Below are 23,701 nucleotides of genomic sequence, written 5' to 3'. Positions count from 1 at the left end.
GCTAGGGTTAGTGTCAGGGGTAGGGGTAGGGTTAGGGTTCCCTTCTTGTCAGGGAACTCTGGGAATTGTAGCTCTAGTTAAAGGTTAAGGGTTAGCGTTAGGGTTAGAGTTAGGGTTAGCGTCAGGGGTAGGAGTAGGGTTCCCTTCTTGCCAGGTAACTCTCTGACCCTTTTCAAACTATAGCTCCCAGATTCTTTGGGGGAAGAAGCCATGAGTGTTTAAAGCGGCTTCATAGCGCATGGAATGGTGTGGATGTGGCCCTGGCCTCCCTCACCCCACTGCCCCTTATTCTTGAGGAATCAAAAAGATTTCCCCATGCAAATCTCTCGGAAACAATGTATTTCATCTGGAAAACTATTTAATAAAGATTACTTTTTATTAAAACCTTTGAATGTGTTTGAACTGTGTTTGAGTGTGCACCTCCCATTTTTGTTCAGCAAATCCTTCCAACCTTGTTTTTATCTTAATAATTTGTCTTAATATACTATAATTTTACGTTCTCTCTTTCACCAATTCATTTTTACTTAATCCTTTATGTCATTTCTGCCAAAACCACATAATTTTCTTTTTCCAACATCTTTCTAACAATCCTTAATTTTACAGTATTTTTGAAGATAAGCTTTAAATTTTTTCCAATCTAGCATACATAAAAAAGTTCTATCCTCCTTTCGCACCAATTGGCCGACGATGCCCAAGAGAAAGGCCTCTGGTTTCTTCTGGAAAGTATATTTAAATACCTTTTTCATTTTCAAAACAAAACAAATTCCTTCCAGTAGCACCTTAAAGACCAACTAAGTCAGTTCTTGGTATGGGCTTTCGTGTGCATGCACACTTCTTCAGATACACTGAAAGTGTATCTGAAGAAGTGTGCATGCACACGAAAGCTCATACCAAGAACTGACTTAGTTGGTCTTTAAGGTGCTACTGGAAGGAATTTGTTTTGTTTTGACTATGGCAGACCAATACGGCTACCTATCTGTAACTTTTTCATTTTGTTATAGATCATCTCCCAGAAGGTCTTAATCTTTGGGCATGTCCACCAAAGGTGAAAGAATGTAGCCTCAATCTCTTTACATTTCCAACATTTATTATCGGGCAAATGATGAATTTTTGCAAGCTTGACTGGTGTCAAGTACCACCTGTAAATCATTTTCATTATATTCTCTCTTAAGGCATTACATGCCGTAAACTTCATACCTGTGGTCCATAACTTTTCCCAGTCAGCCATCATAATGTTATGTCCAACATCTTGTGCCCATTTAATCATCACAGATTTAACCATTTCATCTTGTGTATTCCATTTTCAACAGCAAGTTATACATTCTTGACAAATTCTTAGTTTTAGGATCTGACGGTGTATGTTTCCATTCCACAAAGTGGGAAGTGATGGAGACAGGATGTTTGTGTTGCTGTGTTCCGTGATGTGGGACTGTTGTCCTTTGTTCTCTCTCTTTACTGCCTGATGAGAAAGAGGAAGTCAGAATGCTCCGAGTGTTTTACAGTGGTACCTCGGTTTAAGAACTTAATTCATTCTGGAGGTCCGTTCTTAACCTGAAACTGTTCTTAACCTGAGGTACCACTTTAGCTAATGGGGCCTCCTGCTGCTGCTGCGCCACTGGAGCACGATTTCTGTTCTCACCCTGAAGCAAAGTTCTTAACCCAAGGTACTATTTCAGGGTTAGCAGAGTCTGTAACCTGAAACGTCTGTAACCTGAGGTACCACTGTATATTTAAATAAACGTAGATTAGCCAAATGCTGAGCTACTGAGTTCTGTTACGCGGACTGCGCAAACTCTGCGGATCCCTAAGTGTGTCTGTTGGCATCAGTCGCTGTGATGTTTGGGCAGAAGAAAGCTTTTGAAGCTCCCAAACGATTGACCAGGAGAGAGAGAACATGCCAGTCAGGCATGTGTCTCTGCCAGGGTCCTACTCAAGAGTAGGATGACGCCCTAACATTCCTGCCTTCATAATACGAATTCTCACCCTCCGATACTCACAGGAAGGCATATTCTGGTCTGCTTTACGCAGATGGTGCAGCTACCCTCATCACTGATAGGCCTTAAAAGAGCCATGAAAACACTGGCAGCATATTGTAAGGAGAGCCAATTGGAACTCAATTACCAGAAAACCAAAATCATGGTTTTTGCCAAGAGGCCCAAACTACATACATGGTACATCGATGGTCACAAGATCGCGCAGGTCACCTGCTTCAAATATCTGGGTACAGCCCTTTGCTCATCAGGAAGCAGAAAAGCCCACGGCGACTACATTCAACGTGCAGTGAAAAATATAATAACTACTTTAGGCTTTAACCCACAGATTCTACTTGACATGGGGTATGAGCAAGCAAAAATAAATAAATTAAACAGCGTGTGGAAGACACACATTGCCTGGCAGATCTACCCAGGTCCCCAAATTTTCTAATCAATGAAACCAGAAGATACCTCACCTCCCAAATGCCATACATATCCAACCTTGAAATCACAAAACAGCAAAGGGCTTTTACTGTGGCCCGTTGTCAGGCCCTCCCCATAGCTATTCAGGAAGGCTAATATAGGAAGACACCATACAAGGAGAGGAAATGCCCATGTGGCTCTGGGCAGAAGGAAACAATGGAACATGTCTCTTCCATTGTCAGTATTACATAGACATACAGTGGTGCCTCGCAAGACGAAATTAATCCGTTCCGTGAGTCTCTTCGTATAGCGGTTTTTTCGTCTTGCGAAGCAAGCCCATTGACAGCTTAGCGGATTAGCTATTAGCGGTTTAGCGGCTTTTAGCGGCTTATCAGCTTAGCAGATCAGCTGATAAGCGGCTTAGCAGCTTAGGAAAAGGGGGGGAAAGGGGGGAAAACCCGCAGGAACTCGCAAGACATTTTCGTCTTGCGAAGCAAGCCCATAGGGAAATTAGTTTTGCGAAGCGCCTCCAAAACGGAAAACCCTTTCGTCTAGCGGGTTTTCCATCTTGCGAGGCGTTCGTCTTGCAGGGCACCACTGTATAGAGAATACCTTAAAAAGCAGTGCCCTCAAATTAATACTTGGACTTGTTTTGATTAACTTCTGCAAAAGAAGATATGGGTAAATAAGTTAAAAATGAAAATAGAACTGTGATGAGGATGAAGTAAGTCAATTGGAAGAAAAGAAGAACTGAAATATGGTATATACATATTGTTTATTATTTGTCTTGCATAAATTTCTTTATATTACTTTGATACATATTTTTTGCATTTGTATTTTTTTTATTTTTCTATATTTGTTCATTATTATTTTTAGCTTTAGTTGTTTGAATGTGTGTCTCAAGTTCATTTGTGTTCACTTCCTTCTGATCAGCATTTCTGAAGACATTTTTTGCATGAAGGAACTGAATCACAAAATTTGGAGGCATGCAATTTAGCAGCAGAGCTAATACTCGCAGGCTGAGCTTCTGCACTTCCTTGTTCCTCTGCTCCAGCCAAAGGAGGAACTGCACCAGGGTTTCCTTGCAGCGCTGGATTCCCAGGCGGTTCTTGAGCAGCTAAAGAACCCCAAAGAGAAAGACGCTTACCAGGGAGGAGAACGGGGAGGAGAGTGTTATAGGCACTTCCCTTGCCCCCACAAAACACTTTTCAGACGGAGGTTAATACAGGTTTTCACTTTATCCACCACCTGTAGTTTTACTACACACTTTAGAGTTCTACGCAACTAAGTTCTGCTCCGATTAGAGCCGTTGAAATGAATACAACTAGAGGAGTCATGTACATTGATTCCTATGGGTCTACTCTGAAGATGACTAATGGTTGAGACAACCCTTAGAAAAAAAGTAGCTATGACACCTGGTGAGGAAAGGAGGGGTCCTTTAATCCTTCGCTCCCAATCTAAACTGGGATGGGTGCCTGTTATCTGCATCAGGAGAATGGAGAACCTTTTAAATGGGGAACCTTGGGAACAGTAGATCTTTAAACCACCCAGAAAACAATGTTATTGGATTGCTTTATGTAGATGGCGATGATAAAATCATTGCGGTATTAAGGGAGCTAGAAATCTCAAAATATTCTCAATACTTCCACCAAATTACAATTCCTGAGGTTCCTTGGAAGAAACCATGGCAGCTGAATTAATTTCTAAAGGTGATGCCCTGAAACACCCCGGAGATTATTTTTCTGCCTATTTTCTGAATCAAATCAAGGAATGCAGAGGCTATGGCCAGGCTCAGCAAGATCAGCCGCTCCAAGCAGCTGCTGAGGACCCTAGCCTCTCCTTTTAACCAAGGCAATGGCAGAGTTCGCAGGAGAGTCATTGGCACAGACAGTGGGGATCAGGACCCCTTTTTTCCAGCTCTTCAGGCCAGCTAGGACAGAAGCTAGCTGGACCTGCAGTTCTTCATGGCTGAAGCCCTCCGGCAAAATGCCAACGGGCTCAGCAACATCCAGTGGTGCTGGGATACTGAGGAGAGAGAGGAATTGAACTTTAACAAAAGGTTTAGGATGACCAGCAGCTTCTGGGTTTCTAACAAAGGTCTTGAATGTCACCTGGTTTTTGCTTAGTGTATCATTTTAATGGTTTTATAACAAACTGTTCATTTTTTACAATATTCATTGCCCACTCTGAACTGAGTATTTTCAATCCCACAGCTTGGGAACCAAGGAATAAAAATAAACAGGGGAAAAATAGTATTCAAGAACCACCAAATCATATAAACCACAAATTAATAGCATTGTCACCAGTGCTTCTTTTCTAGGAAAAGAGATGCTGGTACTCAGTGCACAAGGACCCACTGGCCCCACAACCCAGACCCCAGGCACAAAAGCTGAGGGCTGCTTGTTTTGTGCCCTTTGTGGACTATTATAGCTTAATGAACTCGAGAGCAGGATTTAAAATATGAGCAACAGAAGGAATTAGAGAATATATATAGCATTGAAGTGCTGATATAAGAAATAGAAGGTACTGTGCAGCAAAGGAGGAGAAATTCAAACACCACAGAAAATGGGATGGGAAGTCAGGAAAAGACAAATTTATGTATTGAACTATATATTCTAAACTTTTGAAAATTTAATAAAATGGAACAGCTTGGTGTGTAAAACAATTTTACACAAATTTCAGCTCTTGTCCTGAAAACGAAGTCCTGGGCTGAGCACATCCTCAGACACACCTTGTTCTCTCATATTTTCTAAGGCACGACCTCACACCCCTCTCCATCCCCCATGCAGGAAGCAAGAGGCATCATCACCGCTCAAGGGCACACCCAGGCAAAATATCTGCAGGGCAGGGCCAGAGAAGGGGTTCCCCTGGTGGAATGGGAAGGGAGGTGGTCACAGGACCATCCCAAGGACGAGCTAGATATCTCTGGAGGGCCACATTCAGGGGTGTGATGTCCCCTGCTCTATGCCATGGTCAGGGCCACACGCCTCCATCTCCCAATGCCCGTGCCACTCCCAGCACACCTAGACTAGACCGCAGGAACTAAGTCCACTGGAAATGGCCATGTTCACTTACTGCCAGGAGTTCATTGGAAGCCATATTTTTCTCAAAAATAGCAAAGGGTAAGCACCACAAATCTTTGTACACCTGTACATGCTGAGGATCAGAGAACCTCAGTTCAAATGTTTGCACATTCTGCTGCTGGGCAACCAGCATTGCTAGACTAGAACCCACGGCCACCATGCCCAGGTTCTAGGAGAGCCCGTGTGGTGGAGTGGTTAGAGCACTGGACTAGGACTCGGGAGACCAGGGTTCAAATCCCCACGAGGCTCACAGGGTTACCTTGGCCCAGTCTGACTCCCTCTCAGCCAGCCTGCCTCACAGGGTTGTTGTGAGGATAAAATGGGGAAAAGGACCTTGAGCTTCTTGGAGGAAAGGTGGGGTAGGAATGTCATAAACAAATCAATAAACTGCCAGTTGTGGAAAGTTTACCCAAACAGTCACACCATATTTCTTCTACAGGATTTTGTTATTGATGTTCACCTCTGCTTGCTTGTACAACTACATTGCGAATATCACTTCCAACGTACCTGCATTGGGACACAATTGCAAGATTAAAAGCTTCTCTTTTAGCTCAACCAGAGTTTAGCATGTGAACTGACTGGCTTTATACTGAAGTTGACTTGCTTTAACAGAGCATATCATGTTCTCCAGTATTATCTAGGATTACACTGGGGAACATTATTTTTTTTTCATTTTCTGTTGCATGAGATTTTTCAACTGTTCTTATATGTTCTTTCAATGCTGATTTCAAATCTGAAATCGATTTTCATGTACATGCTATAGTTATCTTTCAATTTCTGACTTTTGCTGATATGTCATATTTACACTGGGGATAAGTGGACACTGACACATTGATCTAGCCTAACCACATGCTAATTATTGTTTTGCAAACTTAAATTTTCTTTATTTTTATAGTTTTGTAGCCTAAATATTTGTATTTTTCAGATCGGACCATGCAACAGAAAATGAAAAAAAAAATGTTCCCTAGTATATTGTGTATCCCAAGGGAATACATTTTTTTGCATACCTCCAACATATACATATCTATGTACATAGATATACATGTCATTTTCAATGCTATACATGTCATGTTCAATACTATGTAAGTCACTTATATTTATACTCATATTTTACTACTTTGGCTATGTGTTTAATAAAATATTGAATTCTTGCATTCTGAAAAGCAAAATTATGGCAAAAAGTGGAAAAAACATGAATTGCAAAAAAACTAGTTTACAGAGCAAAACCAACTTCAGATATGAAATCAGCACAACGAAATTAGGTTAGAACAACTGCAGGTGTCAATGCAACAAAAATTTTGTTTCCCAGTGTTATTTATTGTTGCTTGATACCTGAGTCTTGCTCCTCAGGAAATAGACTTGGCAATACCACCAGCTTATTTTTCCATAAGAAAATATAGTGTTCCTTTTGGCTGTACCAGAACAGCAAAGAGCAAATTTAACTCCAAGCACTACAAAGAAGGCATATATTCTTTCAAATGTACAGTTTAATGTTTTTATTCTATTTTCTTTCATCCTGCTCTTCAGTCAGAAATGAAGAGACAAGTCCTGTCCTCAGGTTTGAAAACTAAGTAAGTCAAGACACCCAGCAGAAGGGATGTCAAGGAAGGACGTAGAGTAAGAATAACTTTTAACAATGCCCAAAGGCTTGAGATGTCCATAGGCAATCGTGTCTTGTATTTAGACAGAGCTGCAGCAACTGTCCCAGCAGCCCTTCAACCGAGCAAGTGGTGAATGGAACCTCTTTGTTTACTCTGGCACACATGATGACCTCAGTTGGAACAGCTGCTGTGGGACAGAACTGCCCCCCCCCCTCTGCTTTGTCACATTGCAATTTCCACGATTCTCTGGGACATTGTTTTGTGGGGTCTTAGGAAAAGCCACAGAGGCCTGTTTTTGTCTCTTTTTTGGGTTAGCCTGATGCCATTTTGCTTCTGTAAAAAACTGCCTGCTTTGAAATTTGGAGGATGAGCAACAAATATGTGAAAACCAGATAACGTTGCTAGGCGATTTCAGGAAAACCTCCCTCTGCCAGGCAACTCTCCCCTTCAAGGGTGTCCTGTTTTGATCAGCGCAAGGAACCTCGAAAGGGGGAATGCCTATAAAAAGTATGAACAAAGGCTATTTGGGGCGATTTCACCATCAGACTGGTGAGTGTGGCTCTCCTGCTCTGTTTTACTCAGCTGAATAAATGAGTGATTATGGGAATCTCCTCTGTCTATGGCATTTATTGGCTTTTCAGTGACCAAGACAGCTTGGTTAGCGAACCCCAACACTGCATGCTTTAATGTGCTATAAACTGCTTTGAGATTATTTTATTAAAAATATAAAGCAGTATAGAAATGAAAATAAGTAATTCTCTTTCTGACACCTGCTTCTATCTCTCTCCCTCCCTATCAGTGGATTTCCAGGAGAAGAAACCAGGCCACCCTTATCTTACCAAAGGCTGTGGAATGTAAAAATCAGGGCTGCAGATTTCCCACTCCTGGCCTATGGGAAGGGCCAGCCCTCATCCTGACAGCACTGCTAGCCACCCATCCACCCCCAGGAGCAGGGATATTTGCACAAAGCCTCCAGATTTGCCAATAGCTAGAAGCTCCCCCAACATGCGTTGTAAAACAGTTTTTCAAACAGTTTACAACAGCAGTTTGGTGTCCTACTGTTGAAAGAAAAAGGCATGCTAATATGTAGAATTTATAAATGTGCAATTGATTGCATCTACCATATATTCCCACTGCAGAATTCTCCCCAGGGCTACTGAAAAGGGCAGAAGCCGTTTTGTTCTGTTCGGCAGTGCAATAAAATATATTCCCGTTATGTATGCATGTATGTATGTACGTGTGCGCGCGCCCGTTTTTGTTTTTTTGAGGAGGGGGGGTTGTTTTTTTTAATGCAATCAAGGTGCACTTCAGCCGCGGCCGCTGTGGACTTTGGCGGAAGGCTGAAGAGAATCCCTCAACGCCCAGTCCTAATAAGCCGGCTCGAGATGTACATAATGTTGCATTCAATCGGGGATTGCTCCCATGCCCATGCTAAGTGGAAACAAAACAAATTCCTTCCAGTAGCACCTTAAAGACCAACTAAGTCAGTTCTTGGTATGAGCTTTCGTGTGCATGCACACTATCTGAAGAAGTGTGCATGCACACGAAAGCTCATACCAAGAACTGACTTAGTTGGTCTTTAAGGTGCTACTGGAAGGAATTTGTTTTGTTTTGACTATGGCAGACCAACACGGCTACCTATCTGTAACATGCTAAGTGGAGTTAGAGTTGCCGCTTTAAATCGTGCATTTATTTACAGTGACTTACCGAACAGAGATATGGAGGTCTTACCACTGTCCATTGTCCCCCCCCCCCCATCTATTTCTCAAAGATATTACAGAGCAAACATCCCATTAGAAAAGAATGGGCTGTGACGTCATAGCCATCACTTCCTCTTTCTTCCCTCCCTCCCTCTCCCAGTGGAATAGAGACTCTTCCTCCGCCCCTTCTCTTAATCTCCCCTTTCAGGGGAAGGCAAATGGAACGTCCTCCCTCGGATTGGTGGCGCTGCGGAGCGGACGCCTCTTCTGATTGGGCTCCAAGGGCAGCCAATGGGGAGGCGGGGTGGCGCTTGTTGGGGAGGCGAGCGGAGTCCTTCCCGGCCCCTCCCGACCTCGGCTTGCTGGGTGGTCCCGGCGCCAGGCCCTTCTCCGCGGAAGAGGCGGGGGGGGGTGTGCGGCGCATGCGCATATCAAGGCGGCGGCGCGAGGGAGACCGTTGGGGAGGCAGGCGCCCCTCCCCCGCAAGACCGTCTCCGCTGAGGCGAAGGAAGGAGGCGCCGAAGCGGCCATGAAGGTGCGACCCGGGGAGGGGGGGGGAGGTTTGAGGGACACCCTGAAAAGTGGGGAGGGGGGGAGTGAAGGTGGGGAGGCAGGCAGGTGGGGTGTGTTTTTTGAGGAGAGGGGGGGTGTCTTCCATTTTGGAGGGGGCAGCCAGGGAAGAGGCGGGGCCGGCCAGGGGCGGAGCCTTTTTTTTTTTGAAGGCGACGAAGTAACGGTAACAGCCCCCCCCCCTCGCGCTCGCCTGTCAATGGGGGGGGGGTTAAAAGGGCGCCTTGCTGCCCCCCAGGAGGAGGCCCCTTTATCCCGCAGAATCCCGGGAATCTCGTGGCGCCTCCAGAAGACTTTGACAGCGCCCTCCTACGGCATGTTTACTCGGATGTCATAATCCAGATAGATCTCTGGCCTCCGTTTGGCTCGGGATAGAATGGGAGTGTGTGCCTGGGGGGGGGGGGTTTAAAGTCAGACAGCTGGAGCTTTCCAGCTCCTGCAGAGACCCCTGGGGGACACACACAAGCACCCGCAGAGAAGGAAGTCTCTCTGGGCTGGTTTTTTCTTAAATGTTTTTACCTGAGGAACAGTTACAGATAGGTAGCCGTGTTGGTCTGCCATAGTCAAAACAAAATCAAAAAATTCCTTCCAGTAGCACCTTAAAGACCAACTAAGTTAGTTCTAGGTATGAGCTTTCGTGTGAAACATAAGAAGAGAAGAGCACTGCCAGAGCTAAACAAAGGAAAACCCTGACACCTCTCGTGAAACCTAACCTACCTCACAGTGGTGTTGCGAGGGAGAGAGAACCATGCACACCACCTTGAGCTCCTTGGAAGATGAAGGTCAATGCAAACAAATAACAAACCAGTTACAGATGGGTAGCCGTGTTGGTCTGCCATAGTCAAAACAAAATAAAAAAATTCCTTCCAGTAGCACCTTAAAGACCAACTGAGTTAGTTCTAGGTATGAGCTTTCGTGTGCATGCACACTTCTTCAGATACACTGAGACCGAAGTCACCAGACCCTTCTATATAGTGAGAAGGTGGGGAGGGGTATTACTCAGAAGGGTGGTGGGAATGAAGTCATTCTTGGAGGAGACGCATTAAAAATAAACTGACTTCAGTTAGCTGTGGCTTACTTAACTCCACCGATTTCGGTGGGTCTGTCCTGTGTACAGCTTAGCACAGATCTGCACCATCAGGACTACTGGATTACTGCAGTGCATTCTGTGTGGGGCTTCCCTTTTGCTTGAGCCAGAAGCTGCAGTGAGTGCAGAATGCTGCCACGCAAGTGCTGACAGGACATACCTCACCTGTGCTCTGCATTGGTTGCCCATTTGCTACTTGGCCAAGGTCAAGGTGTTACTATTAGCATATAAAGCCCTTAGCAGCTTGGGACTGGTTTACCTTGGAGATCGCCTTACCCAACATGTGCCCACTTGACTGCTTCAGTAGGTGGAATTGACACTGCTATGGGTGACATGTAATACTGGTTCCGCATTTGTAAGACCTTGTTAGTATGGCAGCACCTGCACTCTGGAAGTTGCTGCCTATTGAGAGGCAGCTTCACTGCTCTCTTGGCACCTGCTAGAAACATTATCGCCTATGTAGTTGCTTAGAAAATTGAGGTAATTTTGATCTGCTTTAGTATTTTAACTTTAAAGTATGGTTGTGATTTTTTCTTAATTTTACTGGTTTATGTTTTGTAAACACTTGAGGGTTTTTTTCTTTTTACAATCAAGCAGTATATAAATTTTATGAAACAAATAAAATAAAATTTAAAAGCACATTGGCCACACATCTAAATCCCATGGACTTCCCTTGAAGAATCCTGGGAACTGAAATACAATTCACAACACCCTTAAGCTGCAGTTTCCAGAATTATTTGGAGCGGAGATAATGGGTGTTGGATATGTTTTATTTGTATGGTGTGGATCAGTGTAAGCAATTCCCCAGGTGCCAGGTGCATTTGTGACTGGCGCAGGTCCAATTGCGACTCTCTGGAGATCTCTAGATGCCAGGTTGGTGATTGTTATCTCCATCTGACTGGCCTCTCCAGCTTTCTTAAGCAGATAAGCACGAGAGCTTATGTATTTCATTTATATCCCACCTTTTTCTCCAAGAAGTACACGGTTCAGCCTCATCTTATTTAATCCCTACAATGACCCTGTGAGGTAGGTTAAGAGGCTGTGACTGGCCCAAGGTCACCTCATGAGCTACATAACTGAGCGGCAATAAGCTAATTGCCAAACGGCACCTTAAACCATAGCCTAGGTTTAAGGTGCCGTTTGGCAATTAGCTTATATATTTGAGTTTCTGACACTGGTGTGGATCTGCCCAGATCTGAGCTTACTCCCAGTTTACGTGGTTACAGAATTGTAGCCTCATTTTACTGGGTTTAGTGGGGTTTACTCCCAGATGAGTGTCTGTGTGCAGAATTGCTGCCCATTTACTGGGAAGTATGTGTGTAGGATTCCAGCCTTTGCCAGCCTGGTGTTTTGAATTAGCACCAGGTTGGCACAGGCCAATGTAGGCTAAGTCTATGCATGTTTAGTTGGAAGTAGTAAATCAATGGTTTTGGTGGGGTTTATTCCCAAGGAAGTGCATGTGTAGGAATGCAGTCTTGTTGTGACAGAATGGGTTGTGGACCAGAACTCACTTCATCCCACACAGGAAGTTTTCTACTCAGATATATTTTTAGCACCTCTTTATACTCTGCCTTTTTTCTAAAAAAAATGCAAGGTGTACATAAGATCAGCATAATGGAGAAAGATAATGCAATCTGTGATTTCTTATTAATCTAAAAAAGCAAAAAACAAACAAAAAAACAACCTTAATAAGCCAAGCCAGTTTAAAATAGCAGCAGAAAACAAAATAAAATCAAGGTTCTAGAAAACCCACTCATATAAATGTAATAAGTATCCTGTGTGTGTAGCATATGATATATACACACAAGGGCTGTCCAACTGATTAAAGAAATCAGAGAGTGCATGTTTACTTGGGAGTAAATACCACTGAACACAACATTACTTTTGAGTAAACACACAGGATTTCACTGTTAACCAAATAATCAAATATGTATTAGCTGATCAATTAAGTATGAGTAAATGTGCATGTGAATATAACAGTGTTTAAATAAGCCCAAAAAAGTTAGTGGCTTGCTGGAATCCAGCAGGGGAGGGCATGAGAATTCCATCTGTTCCCTCCTGTGCGCAGGAAAAAGAGGAGCACTCTTCTTTAAAGTGCCAGCTGCCTGTCACCATTTTTTATAATTTCTGTACTAGTAAAATCAACAACTTAAAAAAGGACTGCCAAATGAATTGTGGTATGTTCTTATTTGATCAGAAATCCTTAATTATTAACCAGTTTAAATGTTGCAGCCCTAACACAAGCATAACACCGAGGTAGAGAGAGAAACTAAACAGTGGGCCAAAGTGCCACTTCAAAGTGCTATAAAACTCTGTTACATTTGTTGTAAAAGTTAGAATAGGGTGGGCTGAACTTGAGGGAAGGAGTGGGTGGAATTGTTATTTATAAACTGTTGTACATGTAATAAACAGAATGCTCCTCTTCTGACTCTCTGTTCACAGGTGTCTGTTGGTGAGAGCTGTGTGCATCTTTTCTGTTTGTTCTGTTTGCAGCATTAGAAGCACCTTTCCCATATAATATTTACCCATCTAGTGTGTTAGGATCTGCCCATGAAGCCAACGTCCCGGTTATGTTTCCTAGCCCAATAAGTGTGTTATCTCCGAGGAGCAGAGCTTTTTCTGTGTTGGCTCCAGAGCTGTGGAGCGTAGTCTTTCTCTTAGCAAAGGGAAATGCTTTTCCCCCTGCTGTGTGATTTCCTGTTTTGCTGTTGTGTTAATGTACTATTTATTTAAGGTAGTTATATACTATACCATTTTTCAGGGGGACCTCATAAAGCAGTTTACATAAGATCATTGCAATAATAACTATCAGTTAATACATTAGAATAAAATGGAAAAGGAAATTTGTTTGGAAGAATCTATTCTTGCTTTTTCTTGGGGCCAAATGATTTTGCAGGTGCTGTGGGGGTGGCAACTGGAGGAGGAAACCCCCCCCCAAAAAAAACCTAGCAGTTGGATAATAGAATCATAGAATCTTAGAGTTGGAAGGGATCCCAGGGTCATCTAGTCCAACCCCCTGCAATGCAGGAATCTCAGCTAAAGCATCCATGACAGATGGCCATCCAACCTATGTTTAAAACCTCCAAGGAAGGAGAGTCCACCACCTCTCGTTGCAGTCTGTTCCACTGCTGAACAGCTCTTACTGTTCCTAAACATCTTGGTGCCAACTAAGTGCATGCACCATGTTGTGATGAGAATAAAACTTGAGAGTTTTCTTGAATCCTGCAGGGCTAGTGCTTACGCTCCATGTTACAGGTGTAGTTTTTCACCTCTGGGTTTTTTGCAAAGTTATTCACCTTCATTAGCATTGCTCTGTAGAGCCAAGAGCCATTGATTGTGTTGTTTAATCATAATGTTTTTGCATGAAGACAGGTCTAATCCAGATTTGGTGCCAGAGGTGAATAGCTGCTCTGGATTAACAGAAGAACATAGGAATGTGCTTCCATTTAAGTGATTTTTGCAAGAGATAAAGGCCTTCCAGTACCTGAGTCAGACTTGAATGCAAATATTAATGAATTGATATAAGATAATTTTATAGGTATACCCATCTCAAAAAGAGAAAAACTTGTTGGTGGACAACCAGCATCAGAGTCTTAGGAATTTGGATTTTAATCTGTAGATAATAACAGTCCTGCTCACTAAGGAGGTTGCAGCAGAACAATATCTCATCTCTACCTCCTTTCCTCTTTCACTTTCTATTGATTCCTGGTAGCCTATAGGCACCTTCTCCCAGTTTTTTAATATTGGGCAAAATATAAATATGTGGAGTTGGTGGAACTTGGATGTCCCAAAGGCTTGCCTGATTAACATTCTATCAACCCCTTTTAAATTTGGCTTAAGTATACGTAAGATAAATTATCTGAATCTTGCCAGAGGGCAGGAGAACACTGAGTCCTTGGGTAACTCTTGAGGGCGGCTCATCTTGGAATTTAATCCCATTTGCCCTGTCCTGTGTAGCTTGTTTTTAAGCTTCCTGCAGCTTTTGATGTAACAGTGCTGCGTCTCCTTTACAGGTTTCTTAAGAAGCCTGACAAGATCTTTCATTTTTGCTTTCACTTTTTAAGAAAAGTTTCCAACGGTATACAACATCACAGTTTAGAAGAAGTATGTAAAATCCAGTAAAATATGTACAGACATGATATAATTGGCTATTATAGCAACTAGGATAAAGAGCCACACCTCAGCAAATGGGTTTCTGATAAAAATGCCTTCATGGAATTGCTGGGTTCCTGGTTGCTCTTGTGCTGTGCCCACCAGCCTATGTGCACTGCTCTTTAAGATTATGTCAGTACATAATAAGACCCCTCTTAGCCATGATTTGATCATGGATGAAGGTGCTGATTTGGCACGTGCTTCTGAGACCTGGTTGTGTGAACTGGGAATTGTTCTGACCCAGATGCTCAGTACAGCATTTGCACAGACTGCAGGACACGTTACTGTGGTCCATAGGACTTCCATCTCCACCAGGAAACTCTTCTGACTTGGAACTGGCTTTGAAGACCTTCAGTTGGTGTTGGGCCAAGGAGACAATAAACTAGGGTTGTTGCTACTGTACTATCCATCTTGCTTCCCAGCTGCTACCCGTGTGCCATTTCTGGCACTGTGGAACCCGTGGCAACCTTGGTATACCAAGTAGTAACTGGTGATGAAATAGACTGGGTGATGGCTAGAGTGCATGCAGCAAATGACCAAGCACAACAGCATAATTGTGGCTGCTGTGTGGTGTTGAGCACTGTGAAGAAGGCCCACTTCTCTGTCTCCATCACATCTTGAAGTAGCTGCCCAGTTGAGCTTTTTGTATTATCCGGGGCTTGTTAATATCTATAGGGAATGGAATTTTAGACTCTTTGGAAGCCCACAGTGACTTGTTTGCAAGGCACTTGAGCACCTCTGCAGCGGTTTTGTTGCTACATTAGCATTCACTGCACTTTACCAGGGGGCTCCCCGTGCTTCGGGCGAGTGTCCGCAAGGCTTGGGGCGGCAGCCGCGGCTGGGGGAGGTAAATAATTTTTTTTAAAATTCATTTCCCCCCCTCCCCCCCAAAAAAAACCCCGAGGTGCATCCTATGGGCCGGTGCGCCCTATAGGACGAAAAATACAGTATATGCTCAGCTGTAACCTACCTGCATTTCATAGGATGCTTTTCTAACCAATTATTCCCTCAGTCTTAAATGTTGCCTTGGAAAGTGCTGGGCTGTTTGAGTTACATTGGAATGGTTAACTTAACACATCCTTTCAAGACAATAACTACTGTGTGTAAAATAAAAAATAAAAGTCTAGGAAGAAACAGGAAGTTGGTTGCCTGACTTGCTGTGTCTTTTTTTCGGGTTTATATGCTGGCAGTTTTTCACACACATTTTCTTTTGCTAAAATAGTTATTAGCTTAAATATTATATTCTGATCTTGAAAACTCGGCTTATGTAAATGTTGCTGAGAAGAGCATGGTGCTTCTTAGCAGAATGCCAGGTGCCATTTTAGATGGGATTTTAGCCCTTTTGGCATCAACTGTGATCCATCAAGTGATGCTGTCCCCTGGAATCAGTTTGGTACCCAGGGCTCAAGAATTAAGTGTGCAAGCACCATTCATTTTTTGCTTTTCTCAGTGAAATCAGTTTCAGTCATCTCTAGTCTAGATGTCTAGCAGAGAAAGTGGCTGTTCCTTGAAATGTAAGCTGGGTGCTTAATGGGACACACAAATGAGACTATGCATTCTGAAAGACGGGCACAGTTAAATCGAAGAGAGGAGGTTTAGATGAAGGAATAATGAGAATGGTCCAGGAACTTTGATTTTTTGTTTTTATCTGTTTTTTTATCTGTAAACTGCTATTGAGTCCCATCAGGGGGAAAGGCAGTGTATGTATGTACGTACGTCCATCCGTCTCTCTCTCTTTCTTTCTTTTTCTCTCTCTCCCTTCAGAAAAGCTGTATTACCTGGCACACAATTAATCAAATGATCAAAACTTAATTTGGTAAAGTTCTCCAATTCATTTAGATTTTTTTAAAAATCTGCTTCGTAGTTGATATTATGTTGGGTCAAAAAAAGTAGCCCATAACTTTCTCACTGCTGGTTCCTATAAAACTATCCTCTAGTAACAAACTTAACTACCGTCTAATTTTAAAGTTCTCTGATTGACCTTCTAGAAAATTTGTAAGTGAATAAAGGAATATATTTTTATGTGAATTGTATGATAAGAAATCATATTGGATATAGCACACAATGTTTTTGACCTGGCGTGATGCACCACCACAAATATGGTCATTTGTTCCAGTTTAGGGGTCATATGTTCTGTGGGCATACCATATATTTCCGTGTATAAGACAAGGTTTTTTTATTAAAAAGCAATGCTAAAAATTTGGGGTCTTGCTGCCTCGAGCAGGAGATTGTCAGCGGCGTTGGGGTGTGTGTGTGAATGGTTGCTGTGGCCAGGTCTGCTGGTGATTGGCTGCCGTGGCAATCGAGTATGTGATTGTCGGCTGCTGGCGGTGAGCGGGCATACAATTAGTGGTTTCATGGATGAGTGCGATTGGCAGTGCCGGGTGAGCGATTGTCGGCAATCCCCCCCCAAAAAAAGCTCAACAACTCTGGGCAATCTTCCCCCATTTCCTCAATTTTGAGTCCCCCAAAATAGGGTTATACACAGGGGCGAGTTATACACGGAAAAATAAGGTAGTTTGAAATCTAAACAAAGATGAGCTTTATCACTGAACCATAGCTTTATGTAGCGTTCTTGAACTTTTGAAGTGAGAAGTGCAGGTTATAAATTATAGATAGGATTATGAGGACAAGGGAACAAAGGTGGTGTGCATTTTTCTTAAAATAAAAAAGGAAAAGATGGTTTTGATAGTTGCTAGTTTTGCTGTCTAGGTGTTGCTGTACTAGTCTCTCTCAATTTGTGCAGTGGGACTGAAACAGGTTTTCTCCTTTTTCTACATCTATCATGACAATTGTTCAGTTGCCAACATTCTGGAAATTGTGTACTGTGCTTCTAGAATGATTGCTACAGAAACAAAACAAAGTACTTCTTCCAGAATGCTTTCTGCAGAGCTGGGGCCCTTCTGAAAATAGGCTTCCTGTGCAACAAATATGCAGTTTTTGCTGTTTTGTTAAGGAGGATCCTAATTCCTTTCCTCAAGGTAGCCTATCTGTAGCAGGGATACTCTGTTTTCTTCTTTGGTTATGTGGCTTTCATGATGTTAGCATTACCACAAGTTTAGCACTGAGAGAGGCGTGTTTGTTTTCCTTATGGTCAGGAGAGGCTCCTAAATTCAGGAGAATTACTAGCTGACCACGTTGGCTTGTGTTTGTGTCTTACAGGCGGGAGCGACATCCATGTGGGCTTCCTGTTGTGGGTTGTTGAATGAAGTCATGGGGACAGGAGCTGTTCGTGGCCAACAACCTGGATTTGGGGGTGGAGCAAATCCCTTTAGATTTGCACCAAGTACAGACTTCACCGTGTATACCTCTTCAGCAGCAGGGGGATCTAATCTAGTCTGTAAATCTTGTGGCCTCACATTCTCTGTGTTCAGAAAAAGGGTGAGTATATATCACTTTCTGTCACTTGAGGGCTGTATGTCTCTGCCTTCCCCCACCCCCAGTCTTTGGCCCAAAAAGCCTATTGCTGGACAGGGGCAAGGAAAGAAGTCCAGCTCAGCTTGTAGTATACATTGTAAATCCCAATATTTCTGTGTTCTGAATCTGCTTGATGTATTTGTGGGTTTCTTAAAGTGTATGTAAATAGTGCTTGGGGGAAAGAAGATGTCTGGGTACTGGTGACAATTGCGTTAACAGTCTTCTGGCTTGTTTCTCCTCTGTGTGTGCACTTAGCATGTCTGTTGTGAGTGCAAGAAGGATTTCTGCTCCATGTGTTCAGTCTTGCAAGAGACCCTCCGAAGATGCTGCACCTGTCAGTTGTTGCAGGAGACAGCATTCCAGCGTCCGCAGCTAATGCGTTTGAAAGTCAAAGATTTGCGCCAGTACCTGATACTTCGAAATATCCCTACAGATACTTGTCGAGAAAAGGAAGACTTGGTAGATCTTGTACTGTGCCATCATGGATTGGCTTCCGAAGAGGATACAGACACTAGCAGCTTGTATTCAGCACGATCACAGACTTCTAGTTTTTCTACACATCCTATTTCTCTGTCAGGTTCTGTATCATCCTCTCAGGGAGACTTCGCACATAGGCATGAGAGCACAGGAAATGAATTACAGATACAGGTATGGTAGTGTGTATTGGGTGGGGCAGTTGGGCTCTTTCTGCCCCTCTGTACCCTAGGGTGGAATGGGGGTGGAGCTTGGCCTGGAAGCTGATCCTCTGGCTCTGCATCTTAATTACAGTACAGATAGCAAAATGCATCCATGTGTTTTTCTCTTGCTGGCAGAGGAGGTGTTGGTAATCTGGAGGAGAGAAAGAGGAATTGTAGCAGTCAGTTTCTGTAGTTCCAGAAATTAGGACAGGGTATCAACTATTGTTGTTTCTTGTTCTCAGCAGGCTGTGATGCAACCTAATATCAACATAGCTCCTAAATGCCTTTACAGTGGTGCCTCGCAAGACGAAATTAATCCGTTCCGCGAGTCTCTTCGTCTAGCGGTTTTTTCGTCTTGCGAAGCAAGCCCATTGACGGATTAGCGCTATTAGCGGCTTTTAGCGGCTTATCGGCTTAGCGGATAAGCAGATAAGCAGCTTAGAAAAGGGGGGGGGAACCCCCGCAGGAACTCGCAAGACATTTTCGTCTTGCGAAGCAAACCCATAGGAAATTCGTTCTGCGAAGCACCTCCAAAACGGAAAACCCTTTCGTCTAGCGGGTTTTCCGTCTTGCGAGGCATTCGTCTTGCGGGGCACCACTGTATTTGAATGTTTGCTCCCATTCTATCTTAAGACTAAGATCAGAGGCGGATTTGAATATTGAACTTATCAATGACAAATCCCTGCTTAAAACATGTTTGTTTTGTAGAAAGTTCTCTCTTTAATCTTTTTAGCTAACTGTTGATTTTAATTATCTTTTGAATGTTTTTAATTGTCTTGTATTGATAATCCTAAATGTTGTATTCTTTTTGTAAATCGCTTTGAGGTTTTCTTGCAATCAGGTGGTATATATACTTTATATATACATGCTTTCCTTTGTGCAAAGTGGTCTCTGTGCTGAATCCACCAGCCCATGAGACTTGCATCTTCCCACTCCCAAATTTCCTGGCCCTTCAGCGGTGCTGGGAACAACAGCCTCCACTTGTGGCGAACCTCCTGAAATGACAGAATGACCCACTGGAGCCCACCAAAGTGCTTCCTTGTCTGTGGCACTATGCATGTGTGCCACCAAGGACAATCAGTTCCAGCTAATGTTTACTAGAAAATCATGATGGGTGACACACAGCTTTCTGCCAGGTTCCCCTGCTACTCGTGCTTATCCATCTCATCTCCAACCCATCCCTGAACAAGTCACTAGAGAGGGCTTCACTCTTTCTCTGCTATTCCACATAGGTAGTAAGTAGTAAGTAAACAAAAAATGTAACTCAGCAATCTCGAAAGCAACACGATGGCCAGAAACAATTACAGTATAGAAAACTTTATGGAATAATGCAAAACATCAAAACTATCACACTGAAGTCTCTGAAAGCCCTTGAATAAGTCACGGTGCCAGACTTTACCCAGTGGAGATCAAGCTTGTAAAGCTTTGCATAATCTGCAAATGTCCAACTCTGATGTCCAATTCTGAACTGTGCTGAACAGTGTTTCCGGATGGCAACTACTGTTTTGTTCAGTTCATCAGCCAATTAGTTCAACAAAAACTTGTAAGTAGAAAGATGTGTAATTTCTTCATTAACCATTTTTTTTTAGAATTGATATATTATACATGAAACTGAAAGATACTCTGGAACAGTGCTCATATGAGTGTTCGTTGAACTAATTGGCTGATGAAGAACTGAACGAAACAGTAGTTGCCATCCGGAAACACTGTTCAGAGTTCAGAGTTTGGACATCAGAATTGGACATTTGCTGATCACACAAAGCTTGCTCTCTGCCGCGTAAAGTCTGGCACCGTGATTCATTTAAGGATGTTCAGAGACTTCAGTTTGTTAGTTCTGATGTTCTGAATTATTCCATAAAGTTTTTCACATTGTTACTGTTTCTGGCCATCGTGTTGCTTTCCACATAGGCAGTCAGAATACAGATAGAAAAGGGAGGAATGAGGCTTGCCATTGACTGTGGCACAAGATGGCCAACAAACCTGTTGAAGCCCTGCCTGTCAAGAGCTAGCCAGAAAGGAACTGTTAAGAGTGCTGTCCCACTCTAGGAAGGACATTTTTCTAATTTGCAAAGTCCTACCTAGTGGAGCAATTGGCAAGATCCCTTCCTCCTCTACCGGAAAATCAATGGCACTGCCAACAGCCAACTCTTCTCTCCCCTGCCCCTGTGCTGCTTTAACATCTGGCCTAGATGAAAAATTTGGAGAATCGAAAAGCTTGCATGCTATTTGGGAATCTTTTTTTAAAGGTATTGCCCTAATACGGATTTTGCTTATACTCTTGTGGGTGTAGGGACAAAGTGAGAGACTCTTGGCAAACCTTGGTGAAGAGGAGGAAAATGCAGAGCAGGTAAGAAGTGAATCACCCGGTGAAATTTAGGTCTTGCAGTCACTAAAAAAAAAAGAGAATGAACTTCCTAATTTGATGTAGCGATACAAGATTCGTAAATGAAAATTCTTAAAAAATAATTTAAGACTTGGAAACATTCTAAAACAAATGCATATTTAATGTGTGCCAGGCCTCCCCTTTCCCCTTAGGCAATCAGAGTTAATGCCGCCTGCTTCTTTGCTAATAGATGTCTTATGAATTTTAGACTCCAGGGCAGTCCAGGAAGCGTGCAAGAGCCTCACTATCTGATATTTCAAGCCTGGATGATATTGAAGGGCTAAATGTTCGCCAGCTGAAGGAAATACTTGCTCGCAACTTTGTCAACTACTCGGGATGCTGTGAAAAATGGGAGCTGGTGGAAAAAGTGAGCAGGCTCTACAGGGAGAATGAAGCAAATCACAGGACTTGTAGGTGTACTTATTCTCTGTTTGGGGGTGGGCATGTTGCTTATTGTTACAGCCGTCTTTGCTCTTCATCTTAGGGACTGCCCTGATGTTTTGTTAATGCAAAAAATGGACCATCAGTGTAGAACTACAGTCCCACGCTGCTTTAAAGTTGCAGTTATAATATTCCTTCTTTGTCTAGCATAAACAAGTCTGCACTAAAGCAGCTTGGCTTAATATTCTTTGTGTGGGGTTGCTAATTGAAAAGACCTATGTCATGGCATGCCTCCCTCTCTAACACGGGTTCTGTTGGTTCTTGGCAGTGGGGGAGAAACCTCAACTGAACGATGAGGACGACAACCTCTGCAGGATCTGCATGGACGCAGTGATTGATTGCGTGCTTTTGGAGTGCGGCCACATGGTCACCTGCACGAAATGCGGCAAGCGAATGAGCGAATGTCCCATCTGCCGACAGTATGTTGTAAGAGCCGTGCACGTCTTCAAGTCATGAATGTGGGAGACCAAAACCAGAGGCTTCTCAGTGCGCTTTCTCTGGGGGTCAGGCACAGGCCACGGTAGTCGTGTCTGGATGCCCCATGGTAGGCCTCAATTCCAATAATTCATAGCATCCTGAACAGAAGCTTAGGAGCTTGACCAATGTACTTCTGCTCAGGCAGACAGATGCCTTGTTAAGGATAGAGCTGTGTTACCTGGATAAAACCAGAAACTGGTTGACTCTAACATGCAGCAGCAAATCTAGCATTACTCATTGCTCTCTTCTGAAGAATATAACACGTTACCCAGTGGAAAGGCCAGGAAGTAGGGTGCTGCCTTTCCAGCAAGCAGCAGGAGTGATGGTGCCCAAGTGCATTTAAAAGTAAGTGTACCATCCCAAGGAATAGTTAGCTGCAGTCTTTTAAATGTTAAATGAAATGCAGGTGGGCCCTCAAATGTACCACTCACACCCACCTCAAGCAGACAGATTGGTGAATGTTTCTTATTCAGGCAATGGGGCTCTAGTCCCAATTCCACATGTACCCAATGAAGGGCAGTAGCCTTAATCATAGTACTTAAAGCTATCCTACCCCATACTTGCTTCTAAGGTGACCCATTAAGTTTTGATTATTCATAAGTTCTAACATGTTAGAAATTTCCTACAGTGAAATGAGTATGGAGTAACAGAACAGCCAAGTAGAAAGGTTTCTTCAGAGAAAACAAATCCTTAATAGGAATCATGGCTTCCTTTGTTCAGAAGCACTACCAAGTTTACGGAACAGCTATTTCAGTGTTTTTCTTGCAGAATACCTTCATTCCAGTTCCCTAGAAGACATAGCTAAAGCATATCTGGTGGAAAGGAGTATAGAAATGTGAAGCTTCAGCTCTAGGATCAGGTTGAAATGGTGCAGAGAGAAAGAAACACATTATTCCCATTCTTGGGGTTGCACAGTACTAAATACTTTACTATTAGAACCTTACTGAATTTGAGCTGTGAGGGGGAAAAACCTGAAACAACATGGCAATGTTTTGATAAAAGTCTTTATCCTCTTCCTAAAGTCCTGCCTCACCTCTGTAGGAAGAATGGCAATCCTGTCAATCTGGCCCAGAATGTCTTAACAAGGAGTTAAAAGTTCCTTCATTGCACAGTAGGCAGGTTTTGCTTCTCTGCTGTTTTGCTTCTCAAAAGCAGATAGTGTAAAGCTTGTGCGCACAAGAGTAAATTTTAATGTTTGTGGGAACTAAGTAACTGGGCAGGCTCTGAGACTGAGTGGGATGGAGTACCATTCAGTCTCCAGCCAAGACAGAATGTATGACTTTCATACTTTATTTTTCAGAAGGGAGCAAGATAATATGGCTTTATTTTTAGAAAGATCTTTTTTAAAGATAAGGTGCAGAAAATCAGCTGATCAAGTCCTTGTTCAGGGAGTACATACATAAAGAGAATGTAGCATACCCCTAACATTCTGAACAATGGCTGTTGACTTAATAAAACATTTTGTTATCTGGCATTGACTTTTTTCTTTCTCTCCTGACTGAAGCAGCCCATGGGATTGGGGAGCCAGGAAGGCCAAGCTCCTAAACTGTCCCCAGCACAGACTACTGAGGGGTGTGTGGGTGTCTTTAGCAGATAGAAAGCTATACATCCATTGAAGGAAGGAATCCCAGTCAGTATTACTACAAGGCAGACATGAGTTGTATATCAACCAGAGAACTAGGTCACCTTCCTGTAGTCAGATGTACAAAAAGTCATT

The 23,701-nt window shown here is 43.1% G+C and overlaps 1 protein-coding gene and 1 long non-coding RNA gene across 3 annotated transcripts; one reads left to right on the top strand and one right to left on the bottom strand.

Moving 5' to 3' along the window:
- Window positions 1-4,229: 4,229 nt before the first annotated feature.
- LOC309330574 lies at window positions 4,230-9,091 on the bottom strand. Its single transcript, XR_014151481.1, has 3 exons — window positions 8,788-9,091; window positions 5,940-5,986; window positions 4,230-4,421 (listed from the first exon to the last, which is right to left on the bottom strand). It is a non-coding gene; the product is annotated as an uncharacterized lncRNA (long non-coding RNA).
- A 45-nt stretch (window positions 9,092-9,136) lies between these two features.
- Window positions 9,137-23,458, top strand: RNF34 (ring finger protein 34). Of its 2 annotated transcripts, XR_014151474.1 has the most exons (7): window positions 9,137-9,315; window positions 17,752-17,970; window positions 18,262-18,654; window positions 20,974-21,030; window positions 21,275-21,476; window positions 21,776-22,716; window positions 22,753-23,458. XR_014151474.1 is itself a non-coding variant. In XM_081842283.1 (6 exons), exons 1-6 carry the CDS (start codon window positions 9,310-9,312, stop codon window positions 21,961-21,963), a joined length of 1,065 nt encoding a protein of 354 aa, XP_081698409.1. In that variant the 5' UTR covers window positions 9,137-9,309; the 3' UTR covers window positions 21,964-23,458. The 2 variants fall into 2 exon arrangements, 1 of the variants encoding a protein (XP_081698409.1); XM_081842283.1 differs by having other exon boundaries at window positions 21,776-23,458.
- The last annotated feature ends 243 nt before the right edge of the window (window positions 23,459-23,701 follow it).

This window comes from Podarcis erhardii (assembly GCF_964252035.2).
Source record: "Podarcis erhardii genome assembly, chromosome: 15".
Lineage (NCBI taxonomy): Eukaryota > Metazoa > Chordata > Lepidosauria > Squamata > Lacertidae > Podarcis > Podarcis erhardii.
Note: the sequence above shows the minus strand (reverse complement) of the source record. Positions and strands in the feature narration are given on the sequence as shown.

Excerpts from the sequence above, each read along its gene's own strand:
- RNF34 (XM_081842283.1), top strand. Across the intron at positions 21,031-21,274 it reads AGGAGGAAAATGCAGAGCAG|ACTCCAGGGCAGTCCAGGAA; the intron begins GTAAGAAGTGAA and ends TATGAATTTTAG. Across the intron at positions 21,477-21,775 it reads TGAAGCAAATCACAGGACTT|TGGGGGAGAAACCTCAACTG; the intron begins GTAGGTGTACTT and ends GGTTCTTGGCAG.